Source organism: Hemitrygon akajei, chromosome 18 (assembly GCF_048418815.1).
Source record: "Hemitrygon akajei chromosome 18, sHemAka1.3, whole genome shotgun sequence".
Lineage (NCBI taxonomy): Eukaryota > Metazoa > Chordata > Chondrichthyes > Myliobatiformes > Dasyatidae > Hemitrygon > Hemitrygon akajei.
This window is the reverse complement of record NC_133141.1, coordinates 13,928,220-13,950,700: the sequence shown is the minus strand read 5'-3', so window position 1 is coordinate 13,950,700 and position 22,481 is coordinate 13,928,220. Positions and strand designations below refer to the sequence as shown.

The following is a 22,481-nucleotide window of genomic DNA, read 5'->3' as shown; positions in this document are numbered from 1 at the left end:
AGTAAATTTCAATTTTTTTTATGCAATTACTTAGGCCCATTAAGGTCCTGTTGAAAATTTGCCAAACTTATTTTGTTTTGAGATTACAACCAAAAGAGTGCTCCCTTTATTACTGTGGGATACATTATACAACTGCTGTTAAATGAATGCCAACATAAGATTTTTGGAAGACTAATTTATAGGTTAAAGTTTTCCAGTGTGAACTGTTAAATATATATCACTACTAAATGTATACGCATGCTTTCAAACATAGCAGGCAGCAATCACATTGTTTCTACTCACCAAACCCCCACCCCCAACAACTTCACACCTCTGGAGATAGTGGCTTGATACAGTTTTAGGAGATAACGATTCCATCTTCAGCCAACAAATATTTCCTAATATAATGGTAGCAAGTCCAATGATGGTGTAAAACTGATATAATGAATTAAAATGAAGTCAACTTGCACTGACTTAATTACAGTTGCCCTTCAGCCAAGGTAAAGGGGGAAGAAAACATAACCAGAGCTTGCATTTCTGATTTCAACACAATGATCCTTGCTGGAAAATGTTTCTCCACAGATCTGGGCTTCCCAAAGTATTTTCAAATACTTTATTTCCAACTTAATTCTTGAAATTGACATTCATGCCACCAGGTTGGGGGCCATGAACCAACATGTCAGAACGGGAATGGGAATGAGAATTAAATTGTTTGGTCACCAGAAGGCAGATGAAGCCGAAGTGCTCAACAAAGCAATTTATGATGGGTCTCACCAATCTAGAGGAGGCTGCATCAGGAGCACCAGGAACAACAGACAACCCCAGTAGATTTGTTGCCTCACCTAAAATGACTGTTTGGGGCCCTGAATGGGCAGGTGTAGCACTTAGGCTACTTGCACGGACAAGAGCCGGTTGGAAGATTAGTGGGGGGGAAGTAAAGATATGGTTGGTGGTAGGATCCCTTTGGAAATGGCAGAGGTTGTGGAGGATGATGTGTTGGTGGTTAGCAAGGACAAGAGGGACTCAACCACTGTTAAGGCTGTGGGAAAATGGGGTGAGCACAAATGTCCAGGAAATTGAAGAGATGTGGGTGAGGGCAGCATCAATGGTGGAGGAAGAGAAACCCCATTCTTTGAAGAAGGATGACATCTCTGATGTCCTGGAAAGAAAAGTCACATTCTGGGAACAGATGTGATGGAGATGAAGGAACTGAGAAAAGGAAATAGCATTTTTACAAGAGATAGGGTGGGAAAAAGTACACTCAAGATTACTATTGGAATCAGTTGGCTTATAAAAGATATTGGTTGAAAGCTTGTCTCCAGAGATGGAAACAGAGAGATCGAGAAAGGCATCAGAAATGGACCAAGTGAATTTAAGAATAGGGTGGAGGTTGGGGGCAAAGTTGATGAATTCGATGAGCTCAGCATGGGTGCATGAAACAGTACCAATGCAGTCGTCAATGTAGCAAAGGAAGAGTTGGGGAGCATTAACAGGGAAGGCTTGGAATATGGATGTTCTACCTAGCCAACGAAGAGGCAGGCATAGCTAAGGCCCAAGCTGGTGTCCATGGCTACCTCTCAAGTCTGGAGAAAGTGGGAGGAGCCAAAGGAAAATTTGTTGAGGGTGAGGATTAGTTCTGCCAAATGGAGGAGTGTGTTGGTGGAGGGGAACTGGTTGGTTCTTTTATTGTGAAAGAACCATTACCTGCAGTTGTTACATGTCAGCAAAGTAAATCATTAGTCCTTTGCTCTCATGCCTCAAAATGAATGTAGATTATCAAGACAGCAGGAGTTACAAGGTGTAGTTTGACTGCTTCCAAAATTAGCCAAGACCATTATCGTGGGAACATGATGGACTTTACATGGCCCATGATTCATGATTCCAACAACTCATGCTGCAAACAATTTGGGGCCATGACACAGAATTTGGAAAGCACTATGTAAAGATAGTCATACAGAGGTTGTGGTCAGATGTGATGTCACCCACTGCAAAATGACCTACCAATAATTACTCATCTTGGTTCGCGTACAAGGAAACCCATCGACTGGGAAAGATGAGACAATCGGAAGTTTACCCCAGGAAGAGTCTGCACTTTTAGAAGAGACAAAATTGAGAATAGGATCCAATATTTGCAATAATGATCAAGTATTAACCTAAGGAAAAAGAAAAGGTTAAAGCATCATAGAACTAGAAATGCAATGAAAGGCCAAATGATTAAAATGGTAAGTAACAGAAACCCATTAAGTAAAAAAATATATACCTTTGAGCATTGCTTTGATTTTTTTGGTATACCATTTGTCAAAATAGTGGACACATTTGATATTAAATAAGAAATTCACATGAAATCCCAGCTGCTCAGCCAGACAACTGAATAAACCCATATAGCTGAAAAGTCAAAGTAATTAAAACATTCTCAGTACCAAATATATAGCTTCCTCCCTCCAATTAACTATAGACACCCAGAATGTTCTAATTAATATGATTGAATCTGGGCTATTAACAAAATTGCTGACTTTCTCAGAGGATTCCAAACTAGTATGATGAATAAAATGTGGCATCAGTAGTTCTCCAGATATCTACAGACATGATGCATCACCTTGTAAATGGTACTGTGTGGGAGTGGGGGGTTGGGGGTTGATTTTTGTAAATAAAATATTTTAAAATTTTAAAAAATCACACTGCTTCATAAAACAACATGACCAAAAAGTTTTATTTTGAAAAGGCTGATGGTAGGTATGGGGGTGCAGAAGGTAGCTTTACTCTGCTGATATTCAGTGCCACGAACAATTCTTGTTTAATACCCAAGTCACATGTAATTTGGCATGGGGTCAATAAGGTCAGAATTTGGAGAAAAAGAATTTTAGATCTGAAATTTAAATAGTAGAACCAGTTTGGATGAACCTGAGAAACACAAGGGGCAAGACGTTTTGATAAGTTGCCTATAGCCCTAAAAAAGTAGGCGGAGCATGATACAAATAAGGAAATTTAGATGCTCACATAACAAGGGTAGTACATAAGTCACGTAGAACTTTAATCCGCATATGCACTGGGCAAACCAACATAGTAGTATTGATGAGGAGGATAGGTTCATGGATGCATCCAATCTTCTCAATCAGTACATTCAGGGAATGGGCTATTTTAGATCTGGCATAAGAAACATACAAAATAGAAGCAGGTACATGCCATTTGGACCATTACACTTGCTCCATAATTCATTAACATCATGGCCAATCTGTTACCTTGGCATCACTATCCTGCATGAACTCCATATCCCTTAGCATCTAAAAAAAAATCAATCTTTTATCTATCCTGAGTATGCTTTGCAGTCCTCTAGGTACAGAATGGCAAAAATATGGATGAATAAATTGCTTGTCATCTCAGATCTAAATGCCTGACCTCTTATTTTGAGACTGTGACATCCTAGCCAGGGGCCACATCAATTCTGCACTATCAAGGCCTATAAGAATGTGAATGTTTCATTCTTATGAATTCAAAGCAAGTAAAAGCCTAATCTAGTTAAGCTCTCCTCACAGTAGGAACCTGTCATCCCAGGAATCAATCTGATGAACCTTTGTTGCACTCCCTCTGTTATAGGTATACTTTCATTAAGTAGGCAATACTCTCGTTGCAATCTCACGAGGATCTATATGATTTCAGTAAAAAATACTTCATTCTGAAAATGTGAAATTGTCCATTTTGTCAAGAAAAATTTGTAAAGGTATATAATTTAAATAGTTAAACACTGCAAAGCTCTTGAAATGCAGAGGGATCTGGGTGTCCTAGTGCAGGATTTGCAAAAGGCTAGCATGCAGGTATAGCAAGTTTCTTGGAAAATTTAATAGAATGTCATTATTGTGAGGAGGATCGAACACAAAACTAACTTCAGTTATATGGGGAATTGGTGAATACAGAGAAGGTTTACTAGACTAATATCCGGTTTGGGCAGGTTGTCCTAAAAGATTGGACAGGCTAGGCTTACATTGCAATTTAGAACAGGGGAAAAAAAAATGACTGAAATAGATAATGTCTTAAGTAGCCTTAATGTTTCTCTCCAGTGGTAATCACAGTCATTGTTTAAAAATAAGGTGTCACCCATTTAAGGCAGAGATAAAATGAAATTATTTTCTTGCAGAGTCATGCACAAATCTTTGAAACTTATTGTTTTTACAAAGAGCAATGAAAGCTGTCTTTGAATATTTTTTCCAAGACAGACATTGAAAGATCCTTGATAAGCAAGAAGATGAATGTGTGCCATGGGCAAGCAGGAACAATTAACAATCAGTTCAGTTAAAATATACTTACCATCAAGGTAGTGCATTGATTCTTAGGACAGAGTGATTTCCCTACAAGAGAAATTAAGTAAACAAGGTCTATACTCTTCAGATTATAAAGGAATGAGAAGTGATCTTATTGAATTATACAAAATTCTTATGAGGCTTGACATGATAGATGCAGAGATAACATTTCCCTTGACATGGGTATCTAGAACAAGGCGTCAGGCACAAAACAAGGGTTGCTGTTGCAGGACTGATGAGAAGAAATGTCTTCACCCAGTAGTAAATCTCTGGAAGTTTCTATGCATAGGATGTAAATACTCGGTCACAGAGTATATGCAACAGAAAGATCAAAAGAGTTTTGGATATTAAAAGAATCAAGTGGAATGAGACTAATTGAGAAAAATGGTGCTAAGGTAAAAGATTGGCCACAATTTAACTGAATATCACAGTGTGTGTGTGTGTGAAAGGTCAAAAAGCCGACTTGAGTTTTTATTTATGTTCTTAATTTTATGTGAAATCATAATTCTATAGTTACAATATATCATGGGCATTCAGTCTTGAATTACACTAACAAACCAAAGGAACAGTAGAAAAGCATGGACACAATATTTAACTTGTACAAATTTGTTACCAGGCTGCAACTGGGCATTGTACATTTTGTTTTGGGATACCCATTATAAGAAGGATGTAGAAGCTACAGAGAAAATGCAGAGTAAATCAACTACAACATACATAAAAGGTAGGAATTACGAAAAGAGTTTAAGAAGAGCTTTTTGTTGGAGATGTGAAGTATGAGAGACAAACAACCTTAGAGGTCTTCAGAATTATAGGCAATTATGATCAAGGCAAATTGTGATCAGCTGTTTTCATTAGTGAGATGACAATGAGCTTAAATAAAGGATCATAAAAGTCATGAAATATGATTTCACACAGGCCATGATAATATGAAATCTTCTGCCAACACCTATGGTTAAATCAGAGGACATAAACTACTTTAAAAAGGAATTAGGCAGTTGCTTGTAAAAAGAAATATTAAATGATATGGGAAGCATAGAGCAGGATGAGATTAGGCAGGACTAGTAATAACCATATGACACTTGGGCCTCAGATTTCTTGTCACATGCTGTGATTCTAAAATGCATATTTATAATTGAAATCAATGTAATTATGAGCAAAAAAAGCTGGAAAAACAGACTTGTCAGTTTTCAAAGAAGGCAAGTAAGATGGTGCGACATAAAACACTAACTGGAATATTAAAGATTCTTTTGAACAATGCTTTATTAAGCTATAATTCAAAAACAAGGAAAGCAAATGTTATAAAATGATGGAAGGTCTCATGTCAGAAATCATTTGCAGAGATCAAGAATTGAAATCTTCAAGAGATGGAGACAAAACCCTTTGTATTCATTCAAGAGGTGGTGAGATATTCTGAAGTGGCTGGAATTGTGGTTTTCTACAAAACATGCTGCAAGATCTACCTTCCTTATCTGGACTTCTAATTGCTTTGCAAGAAGCTTTCCCAGAATACACAGAAGTATTCCACTCCTTAGTACTCTTCCCTCACTGACTGTAGTCAAAGAAGCCAACCATATCCAATCCTGGCACATCAGTCATTAAGAATTCAATGAATCATGCAATAATATTTGCAACAATTTTTGGAAATAATTAAGTTGCTGTAAAGTCCCACATTTATTTCTGTAAAAATAAACAGCACACCAGAATACAAGATCCACAAAAATGTCAAAAGCATTTGCTTGAAAGTTGAAACCTGTTAGAACTTGCTGGCAGTGACAAGCTGACTGTGCACACTGCTGACCTTTGTGGCACAACTGAATTTACCCCTCCTGGAAACACTTATGGCAACTTGCATTTTTTTTAAATCTTATTAATTCATGGGATACAAGCATCACTGGCAAGACTAACATTTACTGCCTATACTTAATTATCCTTGAGAAGGTAGGAAGCAAGTCTTTTTGAACTTTTGCAGTCCTTCTAGTGAAACTAATACCACAATGTTTAGGGTAGGGAGTTCCAAGATTTAGACCCAATGACTTTGAAGGAACAAGTCAGGATGGTGTGTGACTTGGAGAGAACCTGCAGTCAATGGTGTTCTCATTAGTCTGCTGTCCTTTTCCTTTTTGGTATTAGAGGTCATGGATTTAAAGGTGTTGCCCAAAACTATCCTGATCCAAAATGATGAGTTTGTATGTAGCAGAAGGGCAGTGAGCTAGGTAATGCTGTCATGCGGCCAAGGTGGGCTGATCTGCCTTCCTTGCCTGTATTATTGTCTTAATAGAGTGCAAGAAGCCTTCTAACGGAAAACAAAATATATTCTTCCAGGATGTGGAGTCATGAAACAGCTAAGAAAGATGGCAGCCAGTTAAACCACATATCCAGGCTTGGCTGACTGTCAAATCTGTCAAGAATTCAAGGCTTCTGAACGCCACTAACATTCAGAAACATTCAAAAGCTATTAAAATAAACACTTAAATATTAAAACACTTAGCACACCCAATTAATTCAAAATATTATAAATTACCTTATACTGCCTTGGTCCCTTGCCGCCCCATGCTGGGAAATTTACAGCAAATTTGCACTCTGCTGCTGGATTCCATGAGGAGTCGAACATTTGAGTGCAGCCACTTGACAGGTCAATAAATTCGGGGCCTGTGATTCTGCGCCCTCATTCCCTCACTGCGAGATTCATTGTAGCAGAAAGAAGGTGTCAGCTTTCAACGTAATGAAATGCAATCCCAATAAATTTAAGAACAATCATGTTTTTATAATGAAGAGTTCCAATGGTAACACTAGCTTGAGACATGGAACCAAATGGTTGATTATGAATTAATCTGTATTAAAAATGCTAACATATGCAAATTTGTTTTGCGGGGGTGGGGGTGGGGGAAAGAAGACAAATCCAAAGTAATATGTATCATCCTGTGCTAAATCAGGGTTTTGAACTGATAGTTCACATGAGTGAAAATTCTAAAAGCACCCTTTAAAATTAAACTTACACGTAAGCCAATTAAATAATATATAAATTGACAATAACTACCCTACATTTTGCACTTCATAAATTTCTCTTTAATTTTAGACCATACCTTGATACCAAGAAAGAAATCATATACAATTACATCCCATATCAGAAGTGATTTCTAAAAAGGATCAAAGTCCATCAAGACATCACCCAACCTAAGCATCACCCAAGGGAGCAGCCTCAATGCCCAAGATACAGTGAATTTGCAATTCTTGACTAGTACCCAAACCTTCCCCATGAATATTATATTTTAAAACATTATAATTCAGAAATATACAATACTTTGCCAAGTAGCTATTTAATAAATTTAAATATTGCCATGTAAGCAAATATATATTTCCAACAAGTAAATGGCCTGAAATTTTGATTAAACAAGCTGGGTACAAAGACTAAGGACTCCTCCAATCTGTCTAAATCCGCTGATCAGTCAAGATTTAGGATTGCTCCCTAGTTTGTGCTTTGTTAGGTGTTCCCAGCCAGGAAAACAACAAAAATTTGGTATAACTGACCTCAGAAAATGGCAAAATCAGTTACTGATGGACATATAGAATATCAACATATTGAACACAGAATGTAGACTCAGTTCCTCATTCAACACTCACTTCAGCACTCCTTCCCTTATCCGGTCTTATCTATCACCTGCCAGCTGGTATTTCTTTCCCCTCACCCCACATTCTGCCTTCTCACTTCTTTTCCAGTCCTGATGAAGGGTCTCAGCCTGAAACGTTGACTGTTTATTCCTCTCCATAGATGCTGTCTGATCTGCTGAGCTCCTCCAGCATTTTGTGTGCATTGCCCTAGACTTAGAGGAAAATGTCTTTCACTATTTGTGCCACAGTAGTGTAGCAGTTAGTGCAACGCTATTACAGCTCAGGGCTTCGGAGTTCAATTCCAGCGTCCTCTTTACGTCCTCCCTGTGGAATGCGTGGATTTTCTCTGGGTCCTCCCGTTTCCTCCCTTAGTCCATAAACATACCAGGTGGGTTAACTGGTCATTGTAAATTGTCCCGTGATTAGTATATGGTTAAATTGGCGGTGTCGGGGATAGTGGGACAGTGCAACTCAAAAGGCCTATTCTGTGCTGTACATCTAAATAAGTAAAATTAAAAGACTAAATAAAGTAGATACAACACAGACAAAAATGTTCCAGTTTCAATCCGGATACTATAGTAGATAGCATCATTTCCAGAATGGAGGAATTGTGTCACTAAGTTCCTAACCTTGAATATTACTCTTTTAAGCTGTTAGAAATTTGCAGATGCAGCTTCAATATGGCTCAAAGGCAAAAACCTTACTGACATTCTCAGGTCAATTCACTGATGAAGAATGTCACCTTTGATAAGGACATTAAAATTTCCAGCCATGGAACACAGTATATCCAATTACCATTGCTTTAAGAATTGGGTCCTATACAAAGATAGTTATGAAGAAAGATTGTCAAAAATGGGGTTATTCTCTTTAGAATAGATGAAACCAGGAAGAGGTTTAATCAAAATGTATAACATGCAAGGCCCAAATAAGAAAACATGAATTTCCCCATCAGCAAGGACAGTAACCATACATTCAAGGTAATGTTGAAAGGATTCTTCTGAAATCAAAGATTGCTGACAGTCTAAAACCTACTGCCTGAAAAGGGTGGAAGAGACAGAAAACCTTACATTTAAAATGCTCATGGAGGTACACTTGCAATGCTGCTATCCACAGGCCAATAAACATAGGTCAGATTAAAACAAAAAAAAGCTTTTTTTTTGGGAGGGATGGCAAAGGGAGCGTTCTATCTTCCTGTGATGCAATCTTCTATGGTACTATAAGGGTAAGGGAAAACAAAAGTTTCAAAAACACTTTACAAATATGCAGCATGATATTATTGTATTCCATTATTAACTTCAGGACACAGATTAAGGATTCATCTCTTATACTACGGTTATCTAATCTGCCTTAGATTCTATCAATGTAATGCAGAAGAATATGATTTACTTTATGTAACAGATAATACTTTATATGGATTGGTTCAACTCAACTGTATAAGATAAATGATAACATCCATCCATAAGTTTTCAAAATCGTTAAGCTTAGCATACTTATGCTTCAAACTTTACCACAGCCTACTGATCCTACGGGTACAATCAACTATAAATACACGTATTTGTAATATTCCTCAATCTATTTCATCTCAGTACCTCTTCCCCCCCACCTTCAAATGCTTCCTCAAAACTTTGTTTCAATCACACCTTCAGTCACACACACACAACTCTTCCTGAGACTAGTCCCCTACCTATCAAGTTTATTCAGATGTTTTGTTACATTAAAAATGTTTTATACAAATATAAACTAAAGTACTAACAAAAAGAAATTAAAGCATTTTGCACGGAAACAAAGTCTAAATACACCTCTTAATAACAGACATAGAACCTTTAGTGTTTCAAGGACAATCCAAGAATTTTCACACGAACTTGTTAAGGTTTCGAAGGCTGTTACGGGATTTCTAGGCCTCAACGTTCTGTTGCATGGAACAAATCCATGTATTAACAGAACTAAATGTTTACTAAGAATATTTAAACTGTAGGCATAATTAAAAGAACGGATTGAAACTATTATAAAATTGATAGAAAACTGGAGCATATTTACATACATGGTTCAGCTCCTTTACTCGCTCCTCCAAACACAACGAGCACCGAACAAGAGCGAATTAGAGCCAAATAGCTGTTTCGAACGCTTAATTTCTTTCGATCAAATTCGCAATGAGATGCAGTATTTCAAATTAAAAGTTGGGTAAACCGAATAGCCTAAATATAAATTTTGAAATTAAACATCTAAAAATATTGTAATAGAAAACAATCCCGAACTACACACTCGTCGTCAGCAGCCGTACAGACGCTTGTGGAGACACTCCAAACAGCGTCTTCTACGGTTGCTCTTGCCTCGGAGGACCTGAATCGCAGCTCGTTGTGCTTGGAGGACCAAGTGAGGGGGTGAAAGGCTAAATAGTGTAAGTAAATGTGTTTCTTTCCTTCCGTTTATTTATCGAGTTTATTCCCGGTATTGGTAAAGTGAGATTATTTATTTACGTTTTTAGAAATTAAATAACTGTTTTGTTTTCCTTTGTGTGCTGGAATTTTATCAATTTGTGTAAAACACTTGAGGCCTAGGAACGCAATCGAAGCCTCGCAGCAAGTTCGAGAACTTTCCGCCGCGACGCCACCAAAACTGTCAATATCCCGTTTTCGGCGAGTCTCCTCATGGCGGTAAGCCGAGGAACAAAAATTGTTTGTGGAGAAGTCACGTCTAGTGGTTAGGTTAAACTTATGGCCTTCTTGAAGGAATAGAATTGTGTATTCCGGGTACACAAAAAGAAAATTCACAACGTCAAAATGAATGAACCATGAAAGAGCAGCCAAGCTGAATTTATAGTTTTTTTCAATCGTGATGCTCCTACGGGATTTTAAAATCCTTGATTTTAAATCTCCATTTTTAAACTCATTGCTTCAGAAAGCAATTTTCTTTCGATGTTACGGACCAACGGTGTGGCCCAGCTTCAACCAAGTGTGCAGCATTTTGTGCCCATTCTGGGGGTATCGAAAGGCCGCTGAGTCTGGGGAAAGAGATCATCGCAGTTCGGTCTGATCTAGGAAGCGTTGTTATCCTGGAGATTGAAGCTGAAGCCATGTCGTGCAATACTCAATCCGGTTACTTTCAACCACTAAATCAATTGATTTCAAGAGTATTTGTGCGTGTGATTTTAAAATAAGTGTGTTAATTAGTTGACTTATGAAAATAATACTGACTGTATATTAAAATATTTTACTTCCAAATTACTTTTACTATTATATTATTTAACATTTTCCTCCTTAGGTCATTGCATCTTTTGTCATTCAAAAGGAATAATCAGCAAGGTGCACTTGGCCATTTACAGGTATGTGGGAGGCCAAATTATCAGATTTTCCTTTCTCTTTGCTATTCTGTGAGGGAATTATGGAATTTTTATTTTGCAACCTACTTTGAATATTGCAACATTGCAACCAATTTATGATATAAATACTTTTAAAATCCCAGTCTTCCTCCCTTTCTGTCCTGCCCAGTTTTGTCTCTTTAAACCTCCTAAAGCCAATGACTAGTGAGATGTAGTCAAGAGGTTGCACCAGCCATTTAGGAGTTTAATCCAAGTAGTCATTGATAACCCAAGTGTAAATATTGACTGCTGTAGGGGTCTACAATTACAGTTAGCTAGTGTCCATCTGGGTAGCAGCCTTCTAATCTACAGGATGATGATTTGTTCTTTGATAGACGTTGCTTGGTGTGGCCTAGAATTCCTCTTTCGCCTGAATATCTCACGATTGCTGCAGATGAATGCCATAGGCTAAGAAAGTGAAAATTTGCTTACTTCTGCTTTCTCTGACTTCTGTTAGCTGAAATTTTTGTTTTTTTGTTTCTTTCAATGCCCTCCTGAACAGTCAAACTTTGGAGGTTATGACTGCTCATGATTATTTGTCAATTGCCAGAACCCACCTTCTTCAATCATACTTCGAGTCTTTGTTTATTAGAGATATGGGCATCCAGCTGGCTGTGACCCCTGAAGCCATTTCACCATCAGAATATTGTTAGGAATGTGACTATCGTTCATCTGATGAACTTGGTAGCTCCACTGAAGATATTAGTTTAGTTATGAATGTTTGTTGATGGATTAAATGTACCCCAGGATATCTAGAGTGACCTTGTCCAACTGGAAGGTACCGAAGGGGCATTCTTTAATCTTGTTTGAACTGGAATCCTACCTTTCTAAAAGATATTAATAGTCAAAGACTGTTTTGTTCTTCTCTTCCTGACATACAGGTAGTTGAGATCAATTAGTAAAATGCATACTGTGGGAAGATCCTGACACTGCTATTCTGCATTGTTGTTTGTTGCACGCTGTTGCTTGAGTTTTTGGGAGGAATGAGGGTGAGAAGAGAACCAATTTCTATGTGATTTTGACTAGGTTGTATTGCTACATTGTTTTAAAAACAAGTAACAAGAAAGCACAATAGTACCAAGTTCTGCTCTTATCTATATTTCTCAGGTGAGAAAATGATCCTCCCCTGCCTGGAGTGAGTTCAGCATCACAAATTGGACCAGAAACTGATTAGGATTATTTACCAAAGTACTGAAAATTCAGAACTCAAGGGCTCAACGCAACTTAAAATTGCATGATCCAATTTGCCAGTTATTCTGGCAAAACCATTCAACAAGTAAGTATACTGCTTTTGTAAGGTTGCTGAATGATATTTGAAACCATTTTTTTCTGACAGTTGTCGCATTCTGGTATTCTGCTTTGAGAAAATAGATCAATAACTTAAAAACACAAAATGCTGGCAGAACTCAGCAGGCCAGACAGCATCTATGGGGGGAGGTAGTGACGATGTTTCGGGCCAAAACCCTTCATCAGGTAGGTTTCGGCCTGAAACATCGTCACTACCTCCCCCCATAGATGCTGTCTGGCCTGCTGAGTTCTGCCAGCATTTTGTGTTTTTATTTATTTCCAGCATCTGCAGATTCACTCGTGTTGCCTTAGATCAATAACTTGTATGTTTTATTGAACTGAATTCAGATTCTGTTTTTTGGTGCTGGTGGTAACAAACCTCTGACAGTTGGAAGTAGAGCAGCATATTCCTCTTAGATATGTTATCAGACTCCTCCTCCTGAGTACAAATTAGAACTAGTTCAAGGTAAAAAGAAAGAGTAGGTCATATTAGAGACCGCATAACAGCCTGAGTGTGAAGCCAGGGGATGTGTAAAGTTCTATAAGAAAATTTTGTATTTGTCTTTAAAGAAGTGGGGTATGATTATAAGTATTGGCATTGTGAAGTGTCATGAGGATGCATTAAAGAGGCCTGGCATCTTTTTAAAAAATTGATAAATTGCTTGGTCTAGATAAAATGTATTCCAAGCTCATAAAGAAGCAGGGGAGGATATAGTGCAAGCTTTGGCTATAATCTTCTTTTGTTCTTTGTCTGCGAATGTGGTAACAGAGGACTGGAAAGTTACACATGTACTATTTTGGAAAAAAAGGGGAAATGAGATAGATGAATATCCACAGGCCAGTCATTTTGACTGCATGGATGGTTGTTGGAAATTTATATAAATCAGACACACTTAATTAAACTTTTGCAGAGATGCTTGAAGAGCATTTGATGTAGTATAAATGAATTTTGGAAAGGTGTTAGATTAATGTCAATTAGCAGATTGATCAAGAAAGTATATACAGACAGAATCAGACTCCATGGGGCTCAGTACTTTGTGATCTATTAAACTCATGAGAGGCATAGAGAGAGTAAACACTAGAAGGATGTGTTTCTCTTGGAGAGACCAATAACAGGAGAATGGGTTTAAGATAATAGAAAGGTTTGAGGAATATTTGTTTCCCTAATCATTAAATGAGTGGTGATGGTCTAGAACTCATTGCATGAAAGGCCATTAGAAATAGGAGTAGATCATTCACCTACTTCAATAATATGGCTGATCCCACTTCTGTCAAGCCCTCTTCTCCCTAGCCCTTGAATCCCTGACTGATTTTTAAAAAAATTGTCTTAGCCTTTTAATATATTCAACAATTCAACCTTCACAGCGTTCTGGGATGAGGAATTCTCTTAGTTTGCAACCCTTGGAGATTTTTCATCACAGTTTTAAAAAGACACATCTTTTATCTGAAGACAAATTTCATCAACACTCATAAACAGGAAATCATTTCAAGCCTCCTAAGAACCTTAGATACTTCAATAAGTTTGGCTTTCATGCTTCTGAACTCCAATGAGTGGGCCCAATCTATTCCATCTTTTCCCCATAAAACAGTCACTCTACTTCCAGGATCACTTTTTTGAAGCCTCTGAACTTCCTCCAATGATGTACCATTCCTTAAATCAAAGGACCAGCTTACACGAATCTAGATGTGGTCTCACTGATGCCTTTGTACAATTGTACTCAGATTTCTCTACTTTTAGACTTAAAGCCTCTGAAATAAAAGCTAGCATTCCATTATGAAGGGAATAAACTATCCTGATGAAGGGTCTTGGCCTGAAACACCAACTGCTTATTTATTTCCATAGATGCTGCCTGGTCTGCTGAGTTCCTCCAGCATTTTGTGTGTGTTGATTCCATTAACCTTCCCGATTACCTGCTGTCCTATACACTGATTTTCTGTGTTTCATGTTCAAAAATCCTTCGTTCTCTAAGCTTTCTGCAGGCTTTCTCCATTTGAATAATCTGTTTAATTATTCTTCCATACAAAGTGAACAATTTGCACTTTCCTCATATTGTACTTCCTTTTGCCTATTCTTTGTATCAGTACCTCTTTATAAATTATCTGCATCTTCCTCACAGTTCGTCTTTCCACGGTGCTTATCATTTACAACATGGGTGTGGTAGGCTGAGGAGCCTGTTTCTGAGCTGTACTGTTAATCAATAACAACTGTGTTCTGTCACTCCAATTGTTCAAGATTGCCAACTGAAAAATGGTCCCTACTTGATGCTTCCTGTTCATTAGCCAATCCTCTATCCGTGCTAGTAAATTACCTCTGATGCCATAAGGTCTTACCTGATTTTGTATGGCACCTTGTCAAACATGTTTTGAAAATTCAACCATACTATATCTTAAGGGTAATGGAGGTAGAAACCTTCCCCACATTTAAATTGTATCTGGATGAGCACTTGATGGGTAAGACTCTCGACCAAATATTGGGATCTAGGATTAACCCAATGTCCTCCTATTGTTAGTGAGGACATGGTGGACTGAATGCTGACCTCCTACACCTTAAATTTGAACTTTCTAAACTATAATAAAGAAACTTGAATAATAAGTCCTTTTCTAGAGGATGACTTTAAAAAAATTAAGAGATCAAAGGATCTGCAAAGCTAGAAAATAATTAAATCAGAGAAAGTGAAGTAACAAATTCTTCAATTTTTGAGACTCTGAGAAAGAATTAATTAAAATAAGCAATAGCATAATAAGTTTTTCTTTATTTCAATGAAGATATCGAAAGACTCAGGGACTCATGGAGAGGCAGGAGATTTTGCTCAGAAAATCTAAATTTTGATGTTTATTCAGTAAAAGTAAATGGCAATTCTCTTAACCACCAAATAGCTAACTTTTGCATCATTTAGAATAGTGCCGAAAGAACCAACTGCTAGTTTTGAAATACGAGATCAATACTTGGAAGTTGTTGATACATGTTATTTTCCTAAAGACTTAAGGGGTAAGGACTTGAACTCAAAATGATGCAAGTTTTTGGGAATCATGGAGGGAGATTAGGTATTGTTTGAGATCAGAGGCAATAATGGTGCTAAAGGAGGCAATAAATATGAGTCAACATTACAATGTCAAAGGAATGTGGATTACCACATTAGAACTCACAGCTTTTACTCCTGAGAATTACATAGTTTGCAATGAAGTTGACAATATATGTTGATGACATTTGATTATTTCTATAGTCTGTTTTTAAATCCATTCAAAATTGCTATTTTAGTTATCTTGACATTACTATTAAACATATGTTTTCTTTAAAATTGGCTTTTACAAATGAAAATTTTAGCCTCACATGGTTATAACTTCAATAATATTTCTTTATTTACACATATTGCAGTGACATGTCTTGATTGTGTCTGTAATTTGTGTATTTAGAGATATTCATATACAGTCTAAAACCTACCTATTACTTTTACTGTTAAAGTTGATATCAAGCATTTACCTTGTAGTCTTTGGTATTGTTTACACATGGATGACAGAACAAAATATCTGTTGCTATTTTTAAGGATGAATTTAAGTGACCAATTCTGGTTTAAAAAACATGTCTGTTGCAGATAGAAAAATTCCAAAGTAGTTAACTATTCTTGTTGGAGTTCCTTGTGAAAAGTCAAAGATTGGCTTTCAGTATTCATTTACCCAATACTTGTGGTATCTTTTAATTGTGGTGGAAGGATTCTGGTGAGCTAAATCAGCACCTCTCCTTAATCTTTCTTTAACCTGTTTCTCTAGTAATTATTTCTAGTGCTGATTCTATCTCACTGCATTTATAAATTTCTATTAAAACATTTGCAGTATGCATTCTAGTTTTCCTAACTGTATTATCTGGAGTATAACATTCACAAGGGCATGCTTACGTGCAATGCCAGTGTTTTTTTTCAGAAAAACACAAAGCAATGGTATCTGTGGTTATAAAAGTTTAAAAAAAAAGACAATGATTTTAATGTAAACCTCAATGTTCTGCTCATACCTTCCAGTAAGTATTTTCTAGTGATTTGCCAATGTACGTGAATCTACAATATTTTGTGAGAAAGGGATTAACCTAAGTTACTTTGTAGATTAATCTCTTATTCATTGTAAAAGACCTGGCTTCTTTTTCTTTTACAGTTATTTATTGAGAGCCTTGGCTGATTAGCGCAGAAATAATCTGGAAGCATGTCGGAGAACGACACTGATAATTTAGTCAACAGCGGCAAATATGAGCCTGGCAAGAGCAAACGGAATGTTTGCCGAGACTTTCTGCGCAATGTCTGCACCCGTGGTAAGAATTGCAGGTACTTCCACCCCGACAATATTGAGGCCTCCGACCTCGCCGACATAAGGAATGACTCTGATAATATAGTCAACATTGCTAACGATGAAGCTGGTAAAAACAAACAGAACATTTGCCGAGACTTTCTGCGCAATATCTGCAGCCGTGGTAAGAATTGCAGGTACTTCCATCCAGATGACATTGAGGCTTCAGACCTTGCTGACATAAGGAATGACATTGATAATTTAGTCAACGTTGGCAATGATGAGGCTGGCAAAAACAAACTGAACATTTGCCGAGACTTTCTGCGCAATCTCTGCAATCGTGGTAAGAATTGCAGATATTTTCACCCAGATGATATTGAGGTATCCAACCATGCTGACCTAAGTGATGATGCTGATAACTTAGTCAATAATAGCAAATATGATGCTAGCAAGAACAAACGGAATGTTTGTCGTGATTTTCTGCGCAATGTCTGCAGTCGTGGTAAGAATTGCAGGTACTTTCACCCAGACAATGTTGAAGCCTATGATGTAGGTGATGTGCGGCATGAGTCTATATTTTGTCAGTACTTTCAGAATAGTAAATGTACCCGTGAAAACTGCACGTTCATTCACGGGACAAAGGCTGAAGAAAGTTATTACAATAAAACAGGAAAGCTTCCTGCCCACTTGCAAAAGACAGTGGCTGTGACATTTGGGCTTTCGCCCTCCAATTTGCCCCTTATTACAAAGGAAGTCCCATTCTGCCGTGACTTTCTCAAAGGCAAATGTCGAAGAGGATCCAAGTGTAAATTTCAGCACTTGAAACGTGATGACAATGATAAGAAAAGCACAGAAAAAGTGTCGCAAAATAGAGAGGCTTCTCCTGAGATCTGCAGATATGACCGTTTGGATGACCTTTATGAGACTGAGAAATGTGCTTATGACCAAAATCCAAAAAGGAAAAGAATGGAGGGCTTGCGATTTGAAGTATTTGATTACAGTACACCCAGTCTGCGGCCAGTTGAAAGGAGTTTCCTGGAGGAGGAAAACCATATGCTTAGAAAGCGCAATGAAGAGCTCAAGAAGCAGGTATCAAGCCTAATGATTACAAATGAGGTACTTCTGAAACAAAATGCTGATCTCCGCAAACAAGTGAAGCTGGGGATCCTGACCACAGGAACTGACCCAACACAGCCACCACCTATGCACACTGTTACCAATTATAATCATAGCATAGTGGAGACTCATACCACCCTCAGCAACCAATCTTTGAGATCACAGCCTATTTCTCATCAAGAATTGATAGCGCAAGCGAGAGCTCATAATGCTTTGTGTTCTGAAGCTACCTCCCAAAGTCCACCCCACCTTAGTGCTGCTCTCTCTACACCTTATGCCCAAGGGATGGCTTCACCAGTTTCAGTGGCACCAATTGCCATTTCAGTTGCACCAGTGGCAGTAACGCAATCACTTCCAGGAATTGCCATGAGTTATACCACCACTCAAATGGTCAGTTATCCAAATGCATCACAGAGTATGAGGTTCCTCTGTCGTGCGGAGGAGAGTTGAGATTAGAGGACATTTCATTCGAAGCTTTACAAGAGTTTTCTATTTCTCATTGCTTCCTAGGGCAATTGTGAAAAAAATGAGTCAAGTATGAATCTTAAAGAGGGAGTCTCACCATCACGAACCCTTTTACAAAAGCAAAAAAAAAGAAATAATGATAATTCTTTTTTGTTTCCTGTCTCAAGTAGCAATTGCTGTTGAACTCACCAGGAGAAGTCTGCGCAGAATTGTACCTCAGTAATAGTAGCAAATGGAAGTTAAAACAATTTGCCACTAAATATGTCGCAAATATTTTTTTGGGGGGGAGGACAAAGGGTTAAATAGGACTTGTGTTTTTGAATTCCTTTAACATTTGGTGTCAGCAGAAACCTTGATTTTTTTTTTTGATTTGCTCACATTGTAAGCTCTGGTGCTAATGAAAGCAAAGTCTTTGACAGCGCATTGCAATTCCCACACCAACTCGAGCTCTCCAACTGCTGCAGCAGTGGGAATAGGTTTTGTTTGCAAGTATGGCTGCTTTGCTTGCTCATATAAAATTGGTTTCAATTAACATCAAAAAACGCTTCCTAAAAGCACATCTGTATGCGCTTAAAGAGCATTGTGCCTTTTCAGTCATTGATGTTTTTTTTTTATCACTTTTTTTTTAAACCCAGGAATTTTTTTAAACAAAAGTATGAGTAAATTACCCTCTTTCTCTTCACCCCACCTATCTGAAGAAGCATCCTCTGCTGCTTTGATTGTGATCAGAGCAGAAATAGGAGTGTGCAGAAAATGACACCATAGCTCCTGTTTCTCCTTGTTGGTGAAACTCTTGTAGCACAAGTGAGATAAGTTAGTCAGTTTCACCTACTAATGGAGGACAATGCAAATCTATAACATAATGGCTGTTTTCCTTTAGAGTAATGAGTTTGGCAACTCATTAGGCTTAACTCGTAGGGCTAACTTAGGGTGAGGTTATTTGGAAGTAAGGTCACAGAAGCACCTTGGGTTAATGATGGCAGTTACTGATCATTAAATTCTTTCAAACTGTCTCGCTCCAAAAATACTCAGATTTGAGTACTCTAAAAGTTCAAATTGTATTATGTCATGTAATTAAAAAATTAAGATTTTTTTTCAGAAGGGGTGTTGATGGCAAGACTTCCTCTACTTGTATTAAATATAAAAATCTGCTGCAAGAATAGTAATGAGTCTGTGGGTTCTGACAAAACAAACAATTAAATGGGATAATGAGCACACTTCCTCATCCCTTAACATTGTTAAGTTATCACATTTTTTGGTTGATTACAGTGTATTTTTAAACAGTGATCCTGTGCCACAAATTTTCCTTTTTATTCAGAAATTACATTTGAGATAATTCTTAGAAATTAATTAGCAATATCCCTACTTTTTGTTAAGCATAAGCATTCTGGTATGTGAAAAAATAATTTTTGTATCCATCCCACTTTTAAACAAATGTGTATGGAAAAACATTGAGAGTCATTTTATTTAGTTCAAAGTATTTTAATAATTAAGCATGCACTCTGCCTCTTTTCAAGTCATCAATTAACATGTTTTCTTTTGTATTTTTACAAACAGATTTTTCTGATCAAAGCATTTGTTCATGTTCTACTATATTTTTCTTTCAAAACTGTAGAAGTCCTCTGAAAGTGGACTACAAAAAGTGTTTTAGAAATAAAAATTAATATACTTTCACCATTAACAGTTGCTGTAACCACCAAGGATATTAAAGTGAAGCTAGAACATGCAGATAATTGTGATGCAAGCTTGTGAAGCGGAGTTAAAAATATATAATACATATAGATTTGATTTCGTGCCTAGATATGGAAACTGGGTGTTGGTCTGTAAATAAGCATGTCAAGTATTGCAGCAGAAGATGTAAAGGAAAAATTGCTGGTTTCATATATATGCTGTTGCATTATTGGAAAGTTGATGCACAGCTCTTGTATAATACCATGTCATTTTCACAGCTGACCTGGGCACTCACTGGTCAGATGCCCCATTGTGCAATTAGTTCATTTTCAATCAGAGGATTTTGGGGGTGTCTGATGCTTTAAGTTGCAAAACCAATTGAACAAGATAAAAACACATGCAAAATGCTACTGTATACATAATATATATTTAAATGTGTATGTAAGTGATTTGACTAAAATACACTTTAGTCATGAACAGTATAAATGTGCATTGAAGTGTATTATCTGAGTATCCCTGCTGAAAATGCTTGTGGCTGTCAAGCATAGAATCTGGCTCAGCATAATATGCTACATGGGCTCATTAGATAGCACCTTGTGTCTGAACCTTTTGAGTGACAAAGATGACAGTAAAAAATTGGTAAAAGCAAAAGAGGAGGGGGAAGTTTTGCAATTATACATAGATTAAAAAAGTGAAATGCAGCAAGAAAGACTTGACATAGATAGAGTCCCATTGCTTGTCATTTAAGTGTTTCTGAATGTAATTTGCATGAGTGATACATAATTGTACCGATTTCATTTTCCTTTACTTAAAACAAAATGCACCATTGGATGCATAAATGTCCTGCACTCTTGGGGCATCTTGAGTGAGCTGTAAAGAGGAGGTAAAGTTAGTGACATTTGGAAGATAAACCTATGCCTGCATATTAGTGTCATAATGATAATTCTGCAACTTTTTATGTTAAATTTTTAATCTTATTGTTTGACTGGAAGTCAATAGATTTCTAACCTACTGCAATGAACATGGGAGTTTCTTTTTGAGTCATTGTGAACAGTTTGAAAATGCACTTAATGGAGAAGGATTTATAAGGCCAACACCAACAGTGAGAAATTTGGCACGAGTCTTTTGTAAGCCTTGGTCCTAAAATACAGCTAACACTTTACTCTTTTAAGAATCCTTGAGATTGTACAACATATTATCCAACTTCCAAGATTTGTTCATTGCAGCCAAAAAAAATCCAAAATGTACAATTTATGATATGTTTTAAAGGCCCAGAAAACTTATTTTGTCCATTTTTAACTAAAGAGTTGTTACTGTAGATACCAAATGTCAATGCTGTCTGATGTTTATGAGAAGTTGCGATTTATTGGGAATCTGTAAATGTTTACTGTTGGTTACCCTCTAGTTAGTACAATTGGTTAAACACTATGTGTAAATACTTCAAAATATATTAAAATGAATGTTCTGTAGTGTTGTTGCTTATATTGTTGGGATTAAAACTGATTCAGGACCAGAACTGGTGAGTTCATGTTCTTTTTGAAGGAGCTACTGGACTTGGAAGAAATTTATCTTTCTTGTGTTTCTCCATTGGGATGCATGTAATATTATTTTCTAATTAACTTTTATATAACCTAAACTCCCAGTTTTCTTTTGTATCTTGTTTAATTGATATATTGTGCAAATTGTAGATTTTTAAAAATCATATTGTGATAAAAATTTTAAAAAGCATTTTTTCAATAGTGTATAACTTGTATATGTTGTATGTCGTCAGTTAATGTTTTAACTCCTGACATTAGTAATTATCTTAAGTATTCACTAAAGGGTTTTTAGTCTTAAGTGTTCGGGAAAATCTAGGCAGTTTAGCAAGTACTGATTGCTTTTGGTCTTAAAGACTTCTTGGCTGTCACTCATACATATTGGATGGCTCATAATTTGCCATACTAACATACTGATTCCGTGGATTAGTGCGCCACTTGGACACAAGTCAGGGGCTGATCACCCCCAACTGGGTAGTCCGGGCGAGGGTGTCTGATGACCCGAAACATCCTATGACCTTGGGTTCATCACTGAAGATGTGTCCAAGTAGCACCAGGAGGTGTATTCTACAACTAAATACATTAGATTTTGTGCAGAGTGTGGGCGTCCAACAGAAACACCTATTATGGTTCATTGTCTTATCCAACAACTGTGGAAGATTTAAATTTGAATTGGGAAACAAGTACTTTGTATAAAGAGGGATATAAAGCTGCAAACTTGCTATGTCTATGAGGGAAAGAGCTGGACAGAGATCAACTACTTCCTCGCATTGAAACTATAGGAAGGGGTGGCAGAAGGAATTGTTCTGCCAGCAGCACCAGTTTCAGAGCAGTATAAGGCTGGGTGAAGGACAGCCAGTTTGATATCTATAGGTAATGTAATGCACAGGGCAA

The 22,481-nt window shown here is 37.2% G+C and overlaps 2 protein-coding genes across 12 annotated transcripts in view; one reads left to right on the top strand and one right to left on the bottom strand.

Annotated features, from left to right (window-relative positions):
- Positions 1-10,199, bottom strand: part of LOC140741114 (zinc finger CCCH domain-containing protein 10-like) — a 29,333-nt gene extending 19,134 nt beyond the window's left edge. For 2 of the 10 annotated variants that reach the window (XR_012102007.1, XM_073070886.1), the window contains exons 1-4: positions 9,925-10,199; positions 6,796-6,950; positions 4,282-4,322; positions 1,981-2,132 (exon numbers count right to left, since the gene is read on the bottom strand). The gene's annotated coding sequence lies outside the window, so the exon portion shown is untranslated. Of the gene's footprint in view, positions 1-1,980; positions 2,133-2,976; positions 3,124-4,281; positions 4,323-6,795; positions 6,951-8,950; positions 9,098-9,924 lie in introns of all 10 variants that reach the window. The other 8 variants (XM_073070893.1, XM_073070889.1, XM_073070890.1 and 5 more) reach the window with 8 other exon arrangements.
- Positions 10,200-10,212: 13 nt separating this feature from the next.
- On the top strand, positions 10,213-21,780 carry LOC140741112 (zinc finger CCCH domain-containing protein 10-like). 2 transcript variants are annotated; one of them, XM_073070881.1, is made up of 4 exons: positions 10,213-10,281; positions 11,145-11,205; positions 12,349-12,517; positions 16,672-21,780. In XM_073070881.1, exon 4 carries the CDS (start codon positions 16,720-16,722, stop codon positions 18,364-18,366), a length of 1,647 nt encoding a protein of 548 aa, XP_072926982.1. In that variant the 5' UTR covers positions 10,213-10,281; positions 11,145-11,205; positions 12,349-12,517; positions 16,672-16,719; the 3' UTR covers positions 18,367-21,780. The 2 variants fall into 2 exon arrangements, with proteins under 2 accessions (XP_072926982.1, XP_072926984.1); XM_073070883.1 differs by lacking the exon at positions 10,213-10,281 and adding an exon at positions 10,387-10,537.
- The last annotated feature ends 701 nt before the right edge of the window (positions 21,781-22,481 follow it).